We start from the raw sequence: 14,581 nt of genomic DNA, 5'->3' as shown, positions 1-14,581 counted from the left end.
CAGAAAGGGACGAGTGAGCCGCAGGCAGAGGAGGCTGTCACAGGACAGACAGCAGCTCCAGGCAAGCTTGAGCAAGTGGACCGACCGGAGCGGCTGTCTCAGCCACACTGGACCACCACTGGACCTTTGTTTCTACCACAGAGAAAGAGATATTGGGCTCAAATAGCGCTTCTAGATCTTCACTGCCATTCACAAGGCAGGGCTCCAGACAGATTATGAGGCTCAAAAGGCTTCTTGGCACCCAGAAGCCTGCAGAGTTCTGAGTCTTTTCTGCCAATGCAAATACCTCTCAACATCAGCCCAGGACCGTTGAAGGCAATGTGGAAACATCCAACATTTTCAGAGTAGGTAAAGAACAACGGGCTGCTGAGGGCGTCTCTCCAGTAGTGTGTTCTTTTGAGCATCCCCACCCCCCCACGACTATCACTAATATAAAGGTCATACGGAACAGGACGTGCTGGGGACCAAAATCAGGAGGGTAGTTCAAAGGGACACATGGGATGACCAAGTACTAAGAATGTACTGGCGGAGAAAATGGCACAGACCAGTTCCATGTGGCTCCATGTGGTAGAAAAGATTATAGATACATTCATGGAGGACTTTCTGCCCCAAGAGGAGACAAGCAGGAACCAAATGGCTATGAGTGGAGAAGGTGTGATGGGAATGTGTGCCGAGGCCAAGGCAGGGCCAGACCTCTGAGCTCCAGCCCACCCACATCAGTTCCGAAGGAGCCCAAGCACTAACAATAAAGACATTTTCCCCAAACAGATGTGAAGCCCACGAAGTCCTTCGTCAACTTGGACACGTCTATGATGCTGCAGGAAATGCCCCAAGGAACAGTCACGGGGAAGGAGGGCACAGACAGATGAGCAGCAGCTGGGAGCTGGTGCCTGCTTCAGTATTAAAGCTCAGCTTTTTGTACTGCTGTTGGTAGTATTGTTTTCAACTGCTCGTCTTTATGCCTTTAGGACACAGGAAAGGGACACGCCTCGTGGCAGGCTGAATCCTGGATTACAGCACATACATCTGAGGATGATTGCTAAAACACCACCAGTGTAGGGACGTGGAATCATTTGACAAATATTCTCTGCTGCCACACCCAGAATCCACCTGGTCACTCCCTAGACTTTAGCCACAGGTGGTAGTCTCTTCTGGCCTTATCTGAAACTCAGCAGCTACTACGAAACTGGGTTGTAGCCTGGCTCCAGCCTTAGACTCTACACACCAAAGCACATGGGTGCTACTACTAGGGACTTGTCTCTAAGGTATACATGGGTATACACTACCCCCATGACACTGGTCCGAAACTTCCTAACCAGGGCCCAAACCAAATGTGGGGGGGTCAACCTGATCCCTGATGTCACAGCACCCAAACCATACATCTTGCTTGCCCAGCTGCTACCACCAGTTGAGATCAATAGGAAGGTCAAGCACTGGACACAGCAGGTGAGTAGACCATCAGATATATTGGAGGGTGGGGGAGCTGGAGGCAACTTCACAACTGCCTCCTTCTAGGATTCGCCTCTGCAACTTGCTAGGCACTTGAGTACAAAAAGTTCATGGGGCTCCTCCAGCAAAGATCAGCTCCAGGGCTGCTTGGATATCCCCTCCGGTGGCCTGAAGGGCGCGGAGGCTCAACTCGTCATCCTGGATGCCCATGTCACGCAACTGCTGCAGCTGAGGCTGCCACTGGCTCTGTGGAAAGACAGGGAAGGTAAAGGTGTTATCTGGGCTCCCAATGGAACAGTTAGACTTAGAGGCTGTTTTCAGGATAGAAAGAAGAGACCCACAGAGAAACTACTGACACTCAGGACGGTACCATAGGTGCTTCAGGAAGACTGAAGACATACTGAAAGATAAAGAGAACAAATAAAATTTTATAGTAAAGAAAAAGCGCTGGGCGGGTGGTGGTGCACACCTTTAATCCCAGTGCTTGGGAGGCAGAGGCAGGTGGATGTCTGTGAGTTCAAGGCCAGCCTGGTCTACAAGAGCTAGTTCCAGGACAGGCTCCAAAGCCACAGAGAAATCCTGTCTTGAAAAAACAAAACAAACAAAAAAAGCACAGACTACTCATATCTAAATTCCAAAAACTTATTATCTACACAAACTTATTATCTACACACACACACACACACAATGAGGAATAAGTTTTGAAATTAGCTTTAAGTCAGAGGTGAGGTAAAGGTAGGGCATCCCTAATTCAAGCCCAGTGAGCCTTTAAAAAAAAAAAAAAGTAGCTATAGAAGTCATGAAACTATGGAGAGGGCCATTGGGAGGAGGCTGTCCTAAGACAGGAGTAAAGCAGTAGGCAAGTACTATGAAACCAGAGACCGGGCACCCTGGGATGGAAAAGTTTAAACAAGGAAGAGGTGCTGAGACAGGAGGAAGCTGATTAACCAGAACAAAGGGCATGAAAAGTCACACGGAGACCTAGTAAGCATTCTTTTCATGGCTGGGAAAAACTGCTCCTAGAAGCTACTGGTTATTAAACAAAATACCAATGCCAAAGGTGGGATACTGATTAGGGAGTTATTGGTCAGGGAGGCCCCAGAGTTCCCCAAAACAACACAGGTTCTTGCCATCCCTCTTGGTTACCAACCAGAACTAGACAGTAAGACCCTATTGCTGCAAACACCACACACTTTGGTAGCACAATACAGAGAAATAATGCTGGGACTGAGCCGGAAGCTCCCTTCCTACCGGATAGCTTTCAAAGTTCCAGAAGGCACTATGCAGGCTGCTGAAGGGAAAAGGCATCAATGGTTTTATCTGTCTGTGAACCCTACAATCTAGGAGACCATCTGTCAGGTAAGATGCGCCCCACTTGAACAACAGTGGCTTTGCTGTAACAAGGTAAAACAACTGCTCTATGGTTGGCTCTGAGGCCTGCTTTATAGGAGAGTCTATGTCTGGTATGGTAAAACCTGACTAAAAACTGCATGCTTGGAAGATCATAAGCCCCAAGGGAAGGGGACTGAATGTTGTCTAGATAAACTGACAATGCACTAACTGCCTTCTACATACTTATGCTTATACACACAGACAAATGTTCAACTAGAGAAGCCTCTCCTTCCAGGGAATGGTGGTGCATGAAGAGAGTCACGGCTGTACATGGTGCTCTAGTGCTCATCCCTAACACTAGACACTTAGACCATCCCTCTAAGGCTCAGAGAACACTTCAGAAGGATGGTAGAAAGAAATGAAAGCACTGGAAGGACTACAAAATGCCATCTTCTAGGCAAGACACAACCATTGCAGTAATGAACTCAAAGCAGCTGTGGATGCCTGCACTGACTGTGCCTGAGCAGAAAGGCTCATGAAGACTGGTAAGATGGCTCAGTGGATAAAAGTGCTTGTCTTGTGAACCACATGATCTGAGTTCAACCCCTGGAATCCACATAATGGTGCAAGACACACACAGACACACACACAAATGAATATTAAATTAAATAATATAAAAACAAAAGCAAAACAATGGGCCTACCAATAGTCAGGCAGAGGTGGAGGGAGGGCTGGGGGGCATCTCTCAAGGTTGAACTATTTAAATATATTGATAGAGTCAAGGAGAGCAGGAGTCATTTAGTTGTGTGTCCACTGGTGACCCCAGGCTCCAGTGGACAGTTCCAACCCATTGCTTACACAGAAGGCCTAGTCAAACTAATGAGACACAAACAAAACCCAAAGTCCTGAGTCTGGGAAAGACTAATAATAGTGGTGTTGTCAGGACTTGATGGGGTGAGAGTGGGACATAGGAGGGTGCGAGGAGGGCAATCAGAGTAAGTTACATACGTGTGTGAGACTGTCACAGAACCAATGAGGAGGGTAATCAGAACGTTATATACAATACGTGTGTGAAACTGTCAAAGAACCAATGAGGGTAATCAGAATGTTATATACGTGTGTGAAACCGTCAACAAATCAACAAAAATAAGCTGGGATTTTTTTTTTTTAAGTTTTTCTTTTCTTTTGGGTATTTGATCAAGGATCTCATGTAGCCCAGGCTAGCCTCAAACTCACTATATAGTCAAGGATGCCCTTGAACTCCCCAACTCCCTGCTTCCACCTTCTGAGTGCTGAGATTACAAGTACATGTCATCACACCCTACTTAAGAGTTTTGTTTACTATGAGAGTAGTGAAAAGTGATCTATGTTGGTACACTGTATAAGTCAGGGTTTCTACCGCTGAGATACAATATTATGACCAAAAGTAACTTGGGGAGAAGAGGGTTTATTTCATCTTACAGCTTTTAAGTCCATCACTGAGGAAATCCAGGGCAGGAACTCAACAAGACCAGGAACCTGGAGGCAGGTGGCCATGGAGATATGCTACTTATTGGCTTGCTCCCCATGGCTTGCTCTGCTTGCTTTCTTACAAACTTAGGACCACCAGCCCAGGGGTGGCACTACTCACAGTAGGCTGACACCCCCCATCAATCACTAATTAAGAAAATACCCCACAGGCTTGTGTATAGCCAGATCTTATGGAAGGAATTTCTCAATTGAGGTCCCCTCCTTTCAGAAGACTCCAGCCTGTGTCAAGTTGACATAAAAACTAGCCAGCACATACACACACACAAATTTGTTTTTGTTTTAAAGAGCTGTCCTATGTATATATAACACAGGCTAGTCACCAACTCATAGTATTCCTACCTCAACCTTTTAAATGTTGAGATCACAGTGTACCACCACACCTTAATAAAAACTATTTAGTAAGCAAATAATATTCCAGTTCCCGGTTGGCTGTTTGCAGTTTTCTGCCATTACAAACAATGTGACTCTTTCAGCGTTGTCAGACTGTCATCTCCAGGACAGCTTCTGAGAAACAGAACTACTGGGAACCCTGTGTGCATACAGCCACACTTCCTTCTCAGTGACTAGTCTATTCATAGCCTTTCCCAGTTTTCTAGGAAGTGCTGGGTCTTAAGTTGCTCTATTTTAGGAGGATGTGCCACTTGTCTGATAGGATTACAACTGTCAGCCTTAAGACTTTGCTTGGTTTTGCTGTTGATTTTTCGGCTTTGGATTTCTAGGAATGAATTTTCACTTTGACAAACTCAAAATTTAGAATGACTGTATATAATGGCTCCTGGATTCTGAATTTCACCCATGAGAAGTTTTCCCTGCTGTAAGGACTGAAAAAGATTTGCCAATGTTTTTTTCTAGTACTTCATAGTTTCATTACTGCCCACTTCTTCCCAGAAAAGAAATGTACAACTTATGGAAAACTTCCCATGTCAGGAGAAGGCAGTGGGGAAGAAGAGCAGAGGCAAACAAGGGTAAGGCTATGGAAGGCAGAGAAACGCAATGTGCCATCTCAGCTTTGCTTTACGCCAGGTAGTCAGTGAGAGCTGGGAGCTTTGGAGCCCAGTGAACAGGCATCTGGCTGGAGATGACATTGAAACAAACACGGGCTGTCCAACTCACTTGCACTGCCCATGAGCACCACACACAATCATGAAAATCACATAGGCTTGTGCTCTGTTTTCAGAGTCCATGAGAATCAGGCGTAAAGCAGACAGCTCATACTTAAGGGTGAAAAATACAATGCTGACACTTGGATGTTCCACTCAGTTGCTGGGGCGACCTTTTTTTCTTTAAAGCTTCTAAGACTCCAATAGCTACCAGATTAAACCTAACCTCCTTGGCCTCTTACACCCAGACTTCTACCCTCTTTCTTTGATCCCATCTCAGGATGTTCTATGCCAACACGGATTTCTAACTATATAGTTTTGAGTACATCACAAACACCTATTTACATCTGTTCTCTCAAGCAGTTGCCTCTGTCTAGAAATTATCTCCTTCCCATCACAAACAACCCTTCTTCCCCTACCTAGCTTACCAAACTTAGCTCTATCAATCAATCAGCTTAGACCTCTCTCAGTTCTGCTGGACCCAGGCCCTCACTCTAAGCAACAGAGCTTCTCACCAAGATGTTTCTCAAATGTATTACTGTGTGGCGCCCCTCCAAGGCAGGGACAAGGATAGGCTCACTTTGAGCTCACCAGCTCAGCCTAGTCCCGATATAAGTATGCTCACTACTCAGTCAATGCTCACTAAATTAATGATTAACTAAAACTTCCTCATGATCACAGGAGTCAGACCACAGTCACTCAGGCAAGAAGGAGAAGCTACAAGAACAACTGCCTCTTCTGGGAAGGTTCACCTGTCACACCCTGTCATCTGCCCCTGGTGTTCCTAGAGGGAAGGACCTCCAGTGTGCAGAAAAAGGCTCAGTGTGTCAAAGTAGGAGACTACATGAAACCTCAAAGTGGGGTGACTCACCTGAAGGCTGGGCTGCCCAGAGGCCTGCAGGGCCTGCTGGAGGGCTTGGCTGAAAAGATCATTGGTGATGGGTGTCCCTGACTGGACACCAGAAGACATTGGCGAGGTGCCTGAAGAATGACCCTAGATTCAAGTAAATAGTCAGCATTGCTCCAGAGCCATTTCAGTTTCACAGCAGAGTCAGTGTTGTCACATGACCCCATACTACTCCTGGGGTACCTAACTGGGGTACCTAACTCCTGCCTCCCAACAGGGGTCTGTTATGAGACAACCACACTATATTATGGGGTACCTAAAAGCAATCTATGTGGACATAAAAGGTTCCATGCTCTTTGACTCCAGGGAAAAGGACTCTGAGACCCCAGGCCCAATCTAGAACTCCAGTATTGAGAGAGATAGCTTTGAAGATAGCAAATCACCATCAGGAACCTTACTCCAGTGATATATAGTCCCTGTTGGGGCTAAGAAAGAGAGAACACCCAGGCCTGTGCTAAAACTGGACTTCTAAAGGCAAGTAAATGAAAAGGGGAGTCACCTGAACCACAGCTGAGAAATCCCTACCGGGCCAGGACTCAGTGTAGGGAGACCTAGCACCTGGGCAGCAAAGGCAAACCTAGTCAACTGCAGGGAGTTTGCGGAGGGCAGCCTGGCCTTAACGTTCCCAACTCTCTTCTCCATACCTGGGTGCCAGGAGTTGGTGTGTGAGAGCTGCTCTCTGGAGTACTGGCCAGGGCCAGGGCAGTGGCCAGCTCACTCTGGGTGATGGGGCGGGGCCCAGCAGCTCCACTGTACCCCAGAGAGGCCGGGCGGGAGCTGGGTGTACTGCTAGAGGGCGTAGACCGGGTGGTGCTCTGGAAAAGAGGCATCTAGAATCAGGATAAAGGAACCACACCCATCCCCAGTTCCCAGGAAGACTTCCTAAGGTCCCGTCTTTCAGAAAGAATATCACATGGTCTGGCCCCCAGAGGTCCCTGTGACCACTTCCTAGCCTTGGGAATAACAGATCCTAAGGAGAAGCTGGATCCCAGGACCATCTCCCCCAAGGGGCAGGCTGCCATGCCACTCACTGGGTGAAAGTCGTCCTCATCATCCGAGAGCCCGTCAAACAGGAAGCCACCTGGAGGAGAGTGAACAGATTCCAGGAGGAAGAACAGAAAGGCACCGGCGCAGCTCCAGATCTCAGCTCAAGTTACACTCCAAATTCATATTTCATCTCTCCCCTTGGAAAATTACAGGACAGATGCACTTCCTGACTCATGCCCTATGCCAACACTATACATAGCTGCTGAGTAAAGCAAATCCCTGGGCCACTACCAGCTCCTGAGGGGCCTCACCTGGCATATCTCGGTACGAGCTGGAGGGCATGCTTCGGGAAGAGGAGTCAGCTCCTGGCATTGGGGTGCTGCCTGCTACCGAGTGCAGAACCAGGATGATGGCATTGACCAGGGCTGGGTGAGCAGGCACCAATCTAGGAGTGGTAGAAAAAGAACGATTAAGGAAAGAGCATCCTTTTCCATGACAGTATGGGTGACTGTTAAAGCAGAGCCTGCCCTTAATCCCTAGTCTTCAGCATGGTTTGGTTTTGTTTTAGTTTGGGTTTTGGCTTTCAGATAGGGCCTCACTCTATACCTCTAACTGGCATACAGCTTCCTCTCTAGGCCAAGCTAGCCTCAAATTTATTGTGACTGCCTCTGCCTCCAGAGTCTGGGATTACAAGTCCATGCCCCACATTTAGCTCACTCTTCAGCATCTTCTAATGATCTGCTCTTAGCAGTGTCAGAAAGGATCTAAAGGCAAGGCATGATGGGAAATAGAAACAACAGTTTGGTAGGCTCAGGGTTCCAAACTGGGTGCAGACACCACCTCCTATACAATGGCAATCTCTGATGACTCCTTTCTCTTCCTAGAGCAGGGTTCATTTCTTCACTTGCAAAATAAGGACACACAGCCACTCCTGTCTGTCCTTCCAGCTCTAAGATTTTATTGTCCTATACCTAAGTCTACTTTCCCTAGCTTACAATCCCTGACATTACTCATGAAATTCACCTGGAACACAACTCTCTCTCTCCCTCCCTCCCTCCCTCCCTCCCTCCCCCCCTCCCTGCCCACACTGCTTCATTGGGACATACTTCATGTGCCCCTGCCCTTGAGCTTTTCTATTTCTAAGCAGACCTTGCTGCTCCTTCCATCCTAACACATTTAGAAAGCAGACCTGGTGACAGACTGGCTCCAAGAAAAGATCCCAGGGCAACAACCAGGTTTCTAACTGACCGCATGAGGAATGTACTTTACAAAATGATGGTTATACTTACGTATCCAGCATGTTGGGATCAGCAAAGACAGAGAAGAGGTCCTTGTCCTGGAGAACCCCTGGAAGACAGCAAGATTTCTCTTAGACAGTGGAAATCTGGCCATATCCAGAAGGAAGAGGCAGCATTAAATCTCAAAGCAAGCAACTCAACGGGACCCCAAACCAGCCCTCCTGAGAAAGGAAGAAATGAAGTCGAGGGCATCTTATTCCAGTGGGAATGCTCCAGGTGTCCCCACATTCTCCTGCACTTAGCACAAAGAGCTGCAACAGTGGAGGTCTGAGAGCCCTTAGGGGCTAGGTTTGTGGAATGAACCTTGATCATGTTCCCTTGTCCCTCAACAGCACTGCTTCTTCAAAAGATGGTCAGAGCCCTCTTTTGCTCCTAGTTTTTTTTTTTTTCCTTTTCCTTACATTTCTTTAAATCTTTTCTTGTACTTACCTAGGGCAATGGGGTCACTGCTGAGACCTGGGGTTGCCACAATGATCTGATCTAGAGATTCTTTATTGCTGAGCATCTTAAAGACCTGCAGAAGGAAACAGGGATGGCTTAGAATTCCACCTAGTGCCATACAGTCACCAAGTGCCCACACTCTTCTTGACTTCCTCCCTCTGAATGTTTGTATAGAATGCTTGTATACATACCACCACAAGGGAACAGTCTCTATGGTTCCCCACCACCATCCCTATACTTCTAAAACAAGACCAATAACTATTTCTCCAGATCCATGTTCCATACAATGACTACTTTACACTGGTAAATATTGGGAAGGATGTTCACAGCTGCATTAATTCTGCCTGTCAACAGCTCATTTCTCCAGGGGGGAAATCCATACTTAAGAGGTGACAGGCAGTTCACCAAGAGTCAAAGATCAAGACTCATCAGTAAAGGTACAGGGATTCTGTAGCAGTAACCATACTCGGTCCATAAGACCAGCCTGAGGAGAGGCTGTCTAAGCAGCATCCTAAGGAATCAACAACCAATGCCTGACTGAAACAGGCTCTTTGAGGAAAGACAGGATTCTGCTGAGGCCCACAGACATGGCAAGAACTCTCAAAGGAACTCTTGGTTGTCGTGGTGATGTGCTGTCAGCTCCCAGGCTGAACATTGGCCAGTGACAACACCATCTCCTGCAGTCTTGGCTGAACTCACCGCCTCCCTGTAGGAGGAGCTGCTGTGCAGGGCGGTGTGCAGCACCCGGAACTCCCTCAGGGCAGTAGCTTTGTCCACAGGTTCTAGAGGAGAAGATGCGGTTATCCAATAGCCCAGGCACTGTCCTTACCACACATGTGGAGACACTTGCTCTACAGAGTCCCTCCCCTCATCACCATCCAAAATTGTGAGCACCACCTCAGAAAAACCCATTTGTGCCACAAGTATGAAATTTGTATAATCAATAAATTATCTTTGGTACATAAAACAAAGTTCCAGCAGAGGGGGATCTTACCACATGTTAGAGGCTTTTCTGATCAACAGCCCACTGCAGGGATTCTAGACTTTTTACATTTGAGAAGGAAGAATGTATAATCAACTCAGTGGACTCTTACATAGGGACTTAAAATAAGTTCACTCCAAGCCATCTTAACGATATAGCACTACGCTGACACAATATGTTAAGAGGAAGAAATAGAACACAAAGTTGGATGTGCATTCTCTGGTAAAACTATGCAAAATATGTCAGTCTGCATATGGTCCAAGGCTGGAAGGAGCAAGATAAAGAATAACATTTTCTAAGAGGGATAAGCCCATGGGTAATTCTTTCTTCTTTGTTATTTTCTTTCAAATTTCTCTATTTCTTTTTAGGCATCTTTATTCTTTTTTATTTATTTATCTTTTAATTATTATGTGTATGAGTGTTTTGCCTACATGTATGTCTGTGTACCATGTGAATGCGCAGCCATCAGATTCCCTGGAACTGGAGTTACATTTAATTGCAAATTACCTGCAGGTGTTAGAAATTGAACCAGGGCCCTCTGGAAGAGCAGAAAGTACTATTAACCTCTGGACCATCTCTCCAACCCGTAAGACTATTTTAATTCATAAAAAGAGAGAAACTGGGCTAGGTAAAGCATGCACCTGACAACCTGTGCTAAGTCCTGTTTTTGAACCTAAGCACCACAAATAAGACAAATAAATAAAAAGAAGCCACAATGAAAAGAATCCCAGTAAAGACTAAGGAAGCACAAGACACTTGAAAGCACCGAACAAACTTTTATCATGTCCCAAATAGCAACTTTATGATTTCTGGACGCTGTGATCTACATTTCCAGCAAAGTCTAGCAGTAGTCACGCTGCATTTGGTCACCTGACTATCATAACCCATTTTACAAGGGAGGAATCTGAGGGACAGGAGCAGGCAGGAAGTTCATCTTGGGTCACACTGTAGTATGGTATCCTTAGGATAATCTAGGCTACATAATCAGACTTTATATAAACTACTCTGTATGCCTGGAGTTTAGCACAGCCACGATATTGTGATTATGAGGGCTGTCTCCTTTGGAAAATAGATACCACACATAAATTATCTAACTTATTCAATAAACTGAACAAAATAAGCATTTATCTTATATCTAGCTTTGGGCAAGTCACAAGAAGGCAAAAAAAAAAAAAAAAAAAAAAAAAGAGCCCATCCCATTAGGAATTCTTGGGGTAGTAGGAGAATGAAACTATGAAACTAAATCCAACACACAAACATATTAAGTAAGGTCCTGGGGAGAGACACAGAATGCCAGGAAAAAGGTGCTAGCCATCACTACAAGTAAGACTAGGGCCCAATTTGCCTCCTGGGAAACCATACAAGAGGGGAACTTGGTACATATTTACTGGAAAGACGGCTTTGACGTCTAAGTGAAAATATACAGAAATGTATGGGAGAATAAGAAATAAAAAATAAATTAAGCTCAATATGGTGGCATATACTTCTAATCCTGGCCTTTGGGAACAAAGGAGAGACTACAAATTCCAGACTACAAAATCAAGGCCTGGCTCAACACACACATATAAAATAAAGCGAGAGCCTTAGGAAACAGCAGCCCGCAATGGAGACCCCAAAGTGATTCAGCCAGAAGAAAGAGGCTGGTGGGTTCTCCTCCCACAGTGCCAACTCTGGGCTAGAGTGTGTTTGTTTTATTTCTATTGCCTGACACAGAGTCTTACTATTTAGACCAGGCTGGCCTTCAGTGAGCAGCCTTCTCCCTCAGCCTCTGTTACTCTGTGACCACAGAATCAGATCATCAAATCGACCCACTTTTGGAAGAAGAATGCTGCAGAAGAAAATATCTAAAATACTATCATTTTAAAAACTTCGGGGCTGGAGAGATGGCTCAGTGGTTAAGAGCGTTGCCTGCTCTTCCAAAGGTCCTGAGTTCAATTCCCAGCAACCACGTGGTGGCTCACAACCATCTGTAATAAGGTTTGGTGCCCTCTTCTGGCCTGCAGGCATACATGTACACAGAATATTGTATATATAATAAATAAATAAATAAATAATTTTTTTTTAAAAAAACTTCTTTTCAGAACTAAATTTAAATTCACCTCCCAATAAAAACTCCATTTGTTTCAAAAATAAACCTGCAGATAACATGGGGAAGAAAAGGTTCCAAATATCCTAAGCATAGTCTCCTAAGGGTAATGGGTGTCTCTGTAATATCCTTTGGGAAAAAGGCAGCCAGGCCAGAAGAAAACACAAAGGCTTCTAAACCAGAATAATCTAGGTTTATATCCCAGTTCTAACTCATTTTAACTAGGTGACCCTGACTATCCTTCCCATCTTTTTTCCCCCACATATAAAATGCTAGAATGTGATTAAGTAAGATACTGAACAAAACCAAAAACTAGCTTGCAGAAACCATAACCACTCATTTTCTTCCATCAATGCCCTCTAGCAGAGGGACAGACCTGTAAATGAACAAGCTGGGTTCAGTGCTCACTCAGAACATAAGAAGAGAATACATACCCCAAGAACTGCAGGGCATTTCAATCTGAGGATATTAGAAAAGTCAGAGAATCTGGGCTTTGATGGATGATTCTGGGGAAAACACAGTTTTGCTCTGGGGTCAATTTTATGATTAGTCTCTTAATAGCTTTATTCGAGAAGAAAGGCAAACCAGAGCAAGGTGAAAGCTGTAACGGCAGAGGCAGCAGTCACTCCCATCAGCCAGGGTGAAGGGGTATGTAATTTCTTGTGTGTCTAGAAACGGTAAGAATCTTATTTTCCACTCGATCCACGACGGTCTCAGAATGTCCTTGTCTGATAATGGTTAAGCCCTGTAACAGTGGGACTTCAAAGCCCAGCTGTGAGTGTCAGACTAATCCTGGGACTTGTCGGCTGCTTCTCTCTCCTCCCCCCCCCCCTCTTCCCACATGGATACAAAGATGCTTTTGTCCTTAGCATTTAACATTTAAAAAGATAACTTTCAAACTGATAACTATTCATAGCAGACACAAACAAGATAAAAGTATGTCAAACTGCTAGTTTAACAAAGCAAATCTCCGGGTGGTGGTGCACACCTTTAATCCCAGTACTTGGGAGGAAGAGGCAGGCTGATCTCTGTGAGTTTGAGGCCAACCTGGTCTATAAGAGCTAGTTCCAGGACATGTGCCAAAGCTACAGAGAAACCCTGTCTCAAAAAAGCAAAAAACAAAAACAAAACAAAGAAATATGCTGGGCAGTGGTGGCGCATGCCTTTAATTCCAGCACTCGGGGGGCAGAGGTAGGTGGATCTCTGTGAGTTCAAGGACAGCCTGGTCTACAAGAGCTAGTTCCAGGACAGGCTCCAAAGCTAGAGAGACTCTGTCTCAACCCCCTTACACTCTCCCCCGAAAAAAGAATACACAGGTATAACACGGAGGGTCCTGTTTGTTTGGGTTTTTGTCCTGCCCCGGGTATCCCACAGCTGTTTAGCCCCAAAGAAAATCACACATAGGTCTCCATAAATTATAAGCTGATTGGCCCATTAGCTCTAGCCTCTCACTGGCTAACTCTCACATCTTGATTAACCTATTTTTTTTTTATCTATGTTAGCCATGTGGCTCAGTACCTCTTTTTAGTGGGGCAGATCACATCCTGCTGCTTCGGTGGTCTGGGCAGGAGTAGGAGGAATCAGCTCCCTCCTTTCCAGAATTTTCCTGCTTTCATTACATCACTTCTACTTCCTGCCTGGTTTTTCCACCTATACTTCCTGCCTGGCCAATCAGTGTTTATTTATAACATGATTGACAGAATACAGACAATTCAACCCGCACACAGGCTCTTCCCTTGGTGACATCAGGAAGCTCTGCTTATCTAAGAGGACAAACTCTCACTTACCAGGTTTCTGATCAGGCTCAGGCCAAGATTTGCGGAGAACATGGACTGTGGACCCAGGCTGAATACCATAGAAGTCAAGGGTCTGGTCATCTTTTAGCTTCCGGCCACAATAGATCAGATCTACAAAACAAAACAAACGACAACAACAACAAAAAACCCAAAACCCAAACTGCCCTTTTATACTTTGTTTTCTGTCCTCTGAGAATCTTATTTTAATTAGACAGCTCTCAGGGTCTAAGGAAATAGTTCAGTGGGTAAGAGCACTTGCTCTGCAAGCATGAGGACCTCAGTTCAAATCCCCAGCACCCACACAAAAAGCCAGGCATGGCTGCAAGTGCCGGTAACCACAGCAGCTGAGGGTAGAGGCAGGCTGAAACCAAGAATTGCTGGTCATGTAGCCTAACTCAAATGGCAAGCCTCGGGGTCGGTGTAAGATCTTGTCTCAAGGCTGTAAAGTGGAGCAAGAAAGGAAACCTGATGTCCTGCTATGGTCTCTTCAGATACATGCATGAGTGCATGCTCTGCACACACATACATGCACCACACACATACAAAAGAAGATATTCTCTCAGTTGCAGTGACACACATCTGTAATCCCAGATACTTGAGAGGCTGAAGCAAATTTGAGGCCAGCTTGGGCAACTTAGCAAGATCTTGCTTTAAGACATAAAAAAAAAAAAAA

At 45.5% G+C, this 14,581-nt stretch overlaps 1 protein-coding gene across 1 annotated transcript in view; it reads right to left on the bottom strand.

Annotated features, from left to right (window-relative positions):
- Positions 1-1,447: 1,447 nt before the first annotated feature.
- Positions 1,448-14,581, bottom strand: part of Ubl7 (ubiquitin like 7) — a 15,961-nt gene continuing 2,827 nt past the window's right edge. The window contains exons 3-11 of the mRNA XM_005369462.3: positions 13,900-14,019; positions 9,744-9,826; positions 9,033-9,117; positions 8,595-8,652; positions 7,617-7,750; positions 7,350-7,399; positions 6,963-7,133; positions 6,283-6,405; positions 1,448-1,695 (exon numbers count right to left, since the gene is read on the bottom strand). Coding sequence (XP_005369519.1) covers positions 1,558-1,695; positions 6,283-6,405; positions 6,963-7,133; positions 7,350-7,399; positions 7,617-7,750; positions 8,595-8,652; positions 9,033-9,117; positions 9,744-9,826; positions 13,900-14,019 — 962 coding nt within the window. The 3' untranslated portion in view covers positions 1,448-1,557. The remainder of the gene's footprint in view (positions 1,696-6,282; positions 6,406-6,962; positions 7,134-7,349; positions 7,400-7,616; positions 7,751-8,594; positions 8,653-9,032; positions 9,118-9,743; positions 9,827-13,899; positions 14,020-14,581) is intronic.

This window comes from Microtus ochrogaster, unplaced genomic scaffold (genome assembly GCF_000317375.1).
Source record: "Microtus ochrogaster isolate Prairie Vole_2 unplaced genomic scaffold, MicOch1.0 UNK49, whole genome shotgun sequence".
NCBI lineage: Eukaryota > Metazoa > Chordata > Mammalia > Rodentia > Cricetidae > Microtus > Microtus ochrogaster.
The sequence above is the reverse complement of the archived record's forward strand: the minus strand, read 5'-3'. Positions and strand labels throughout refer to the sequence as shown.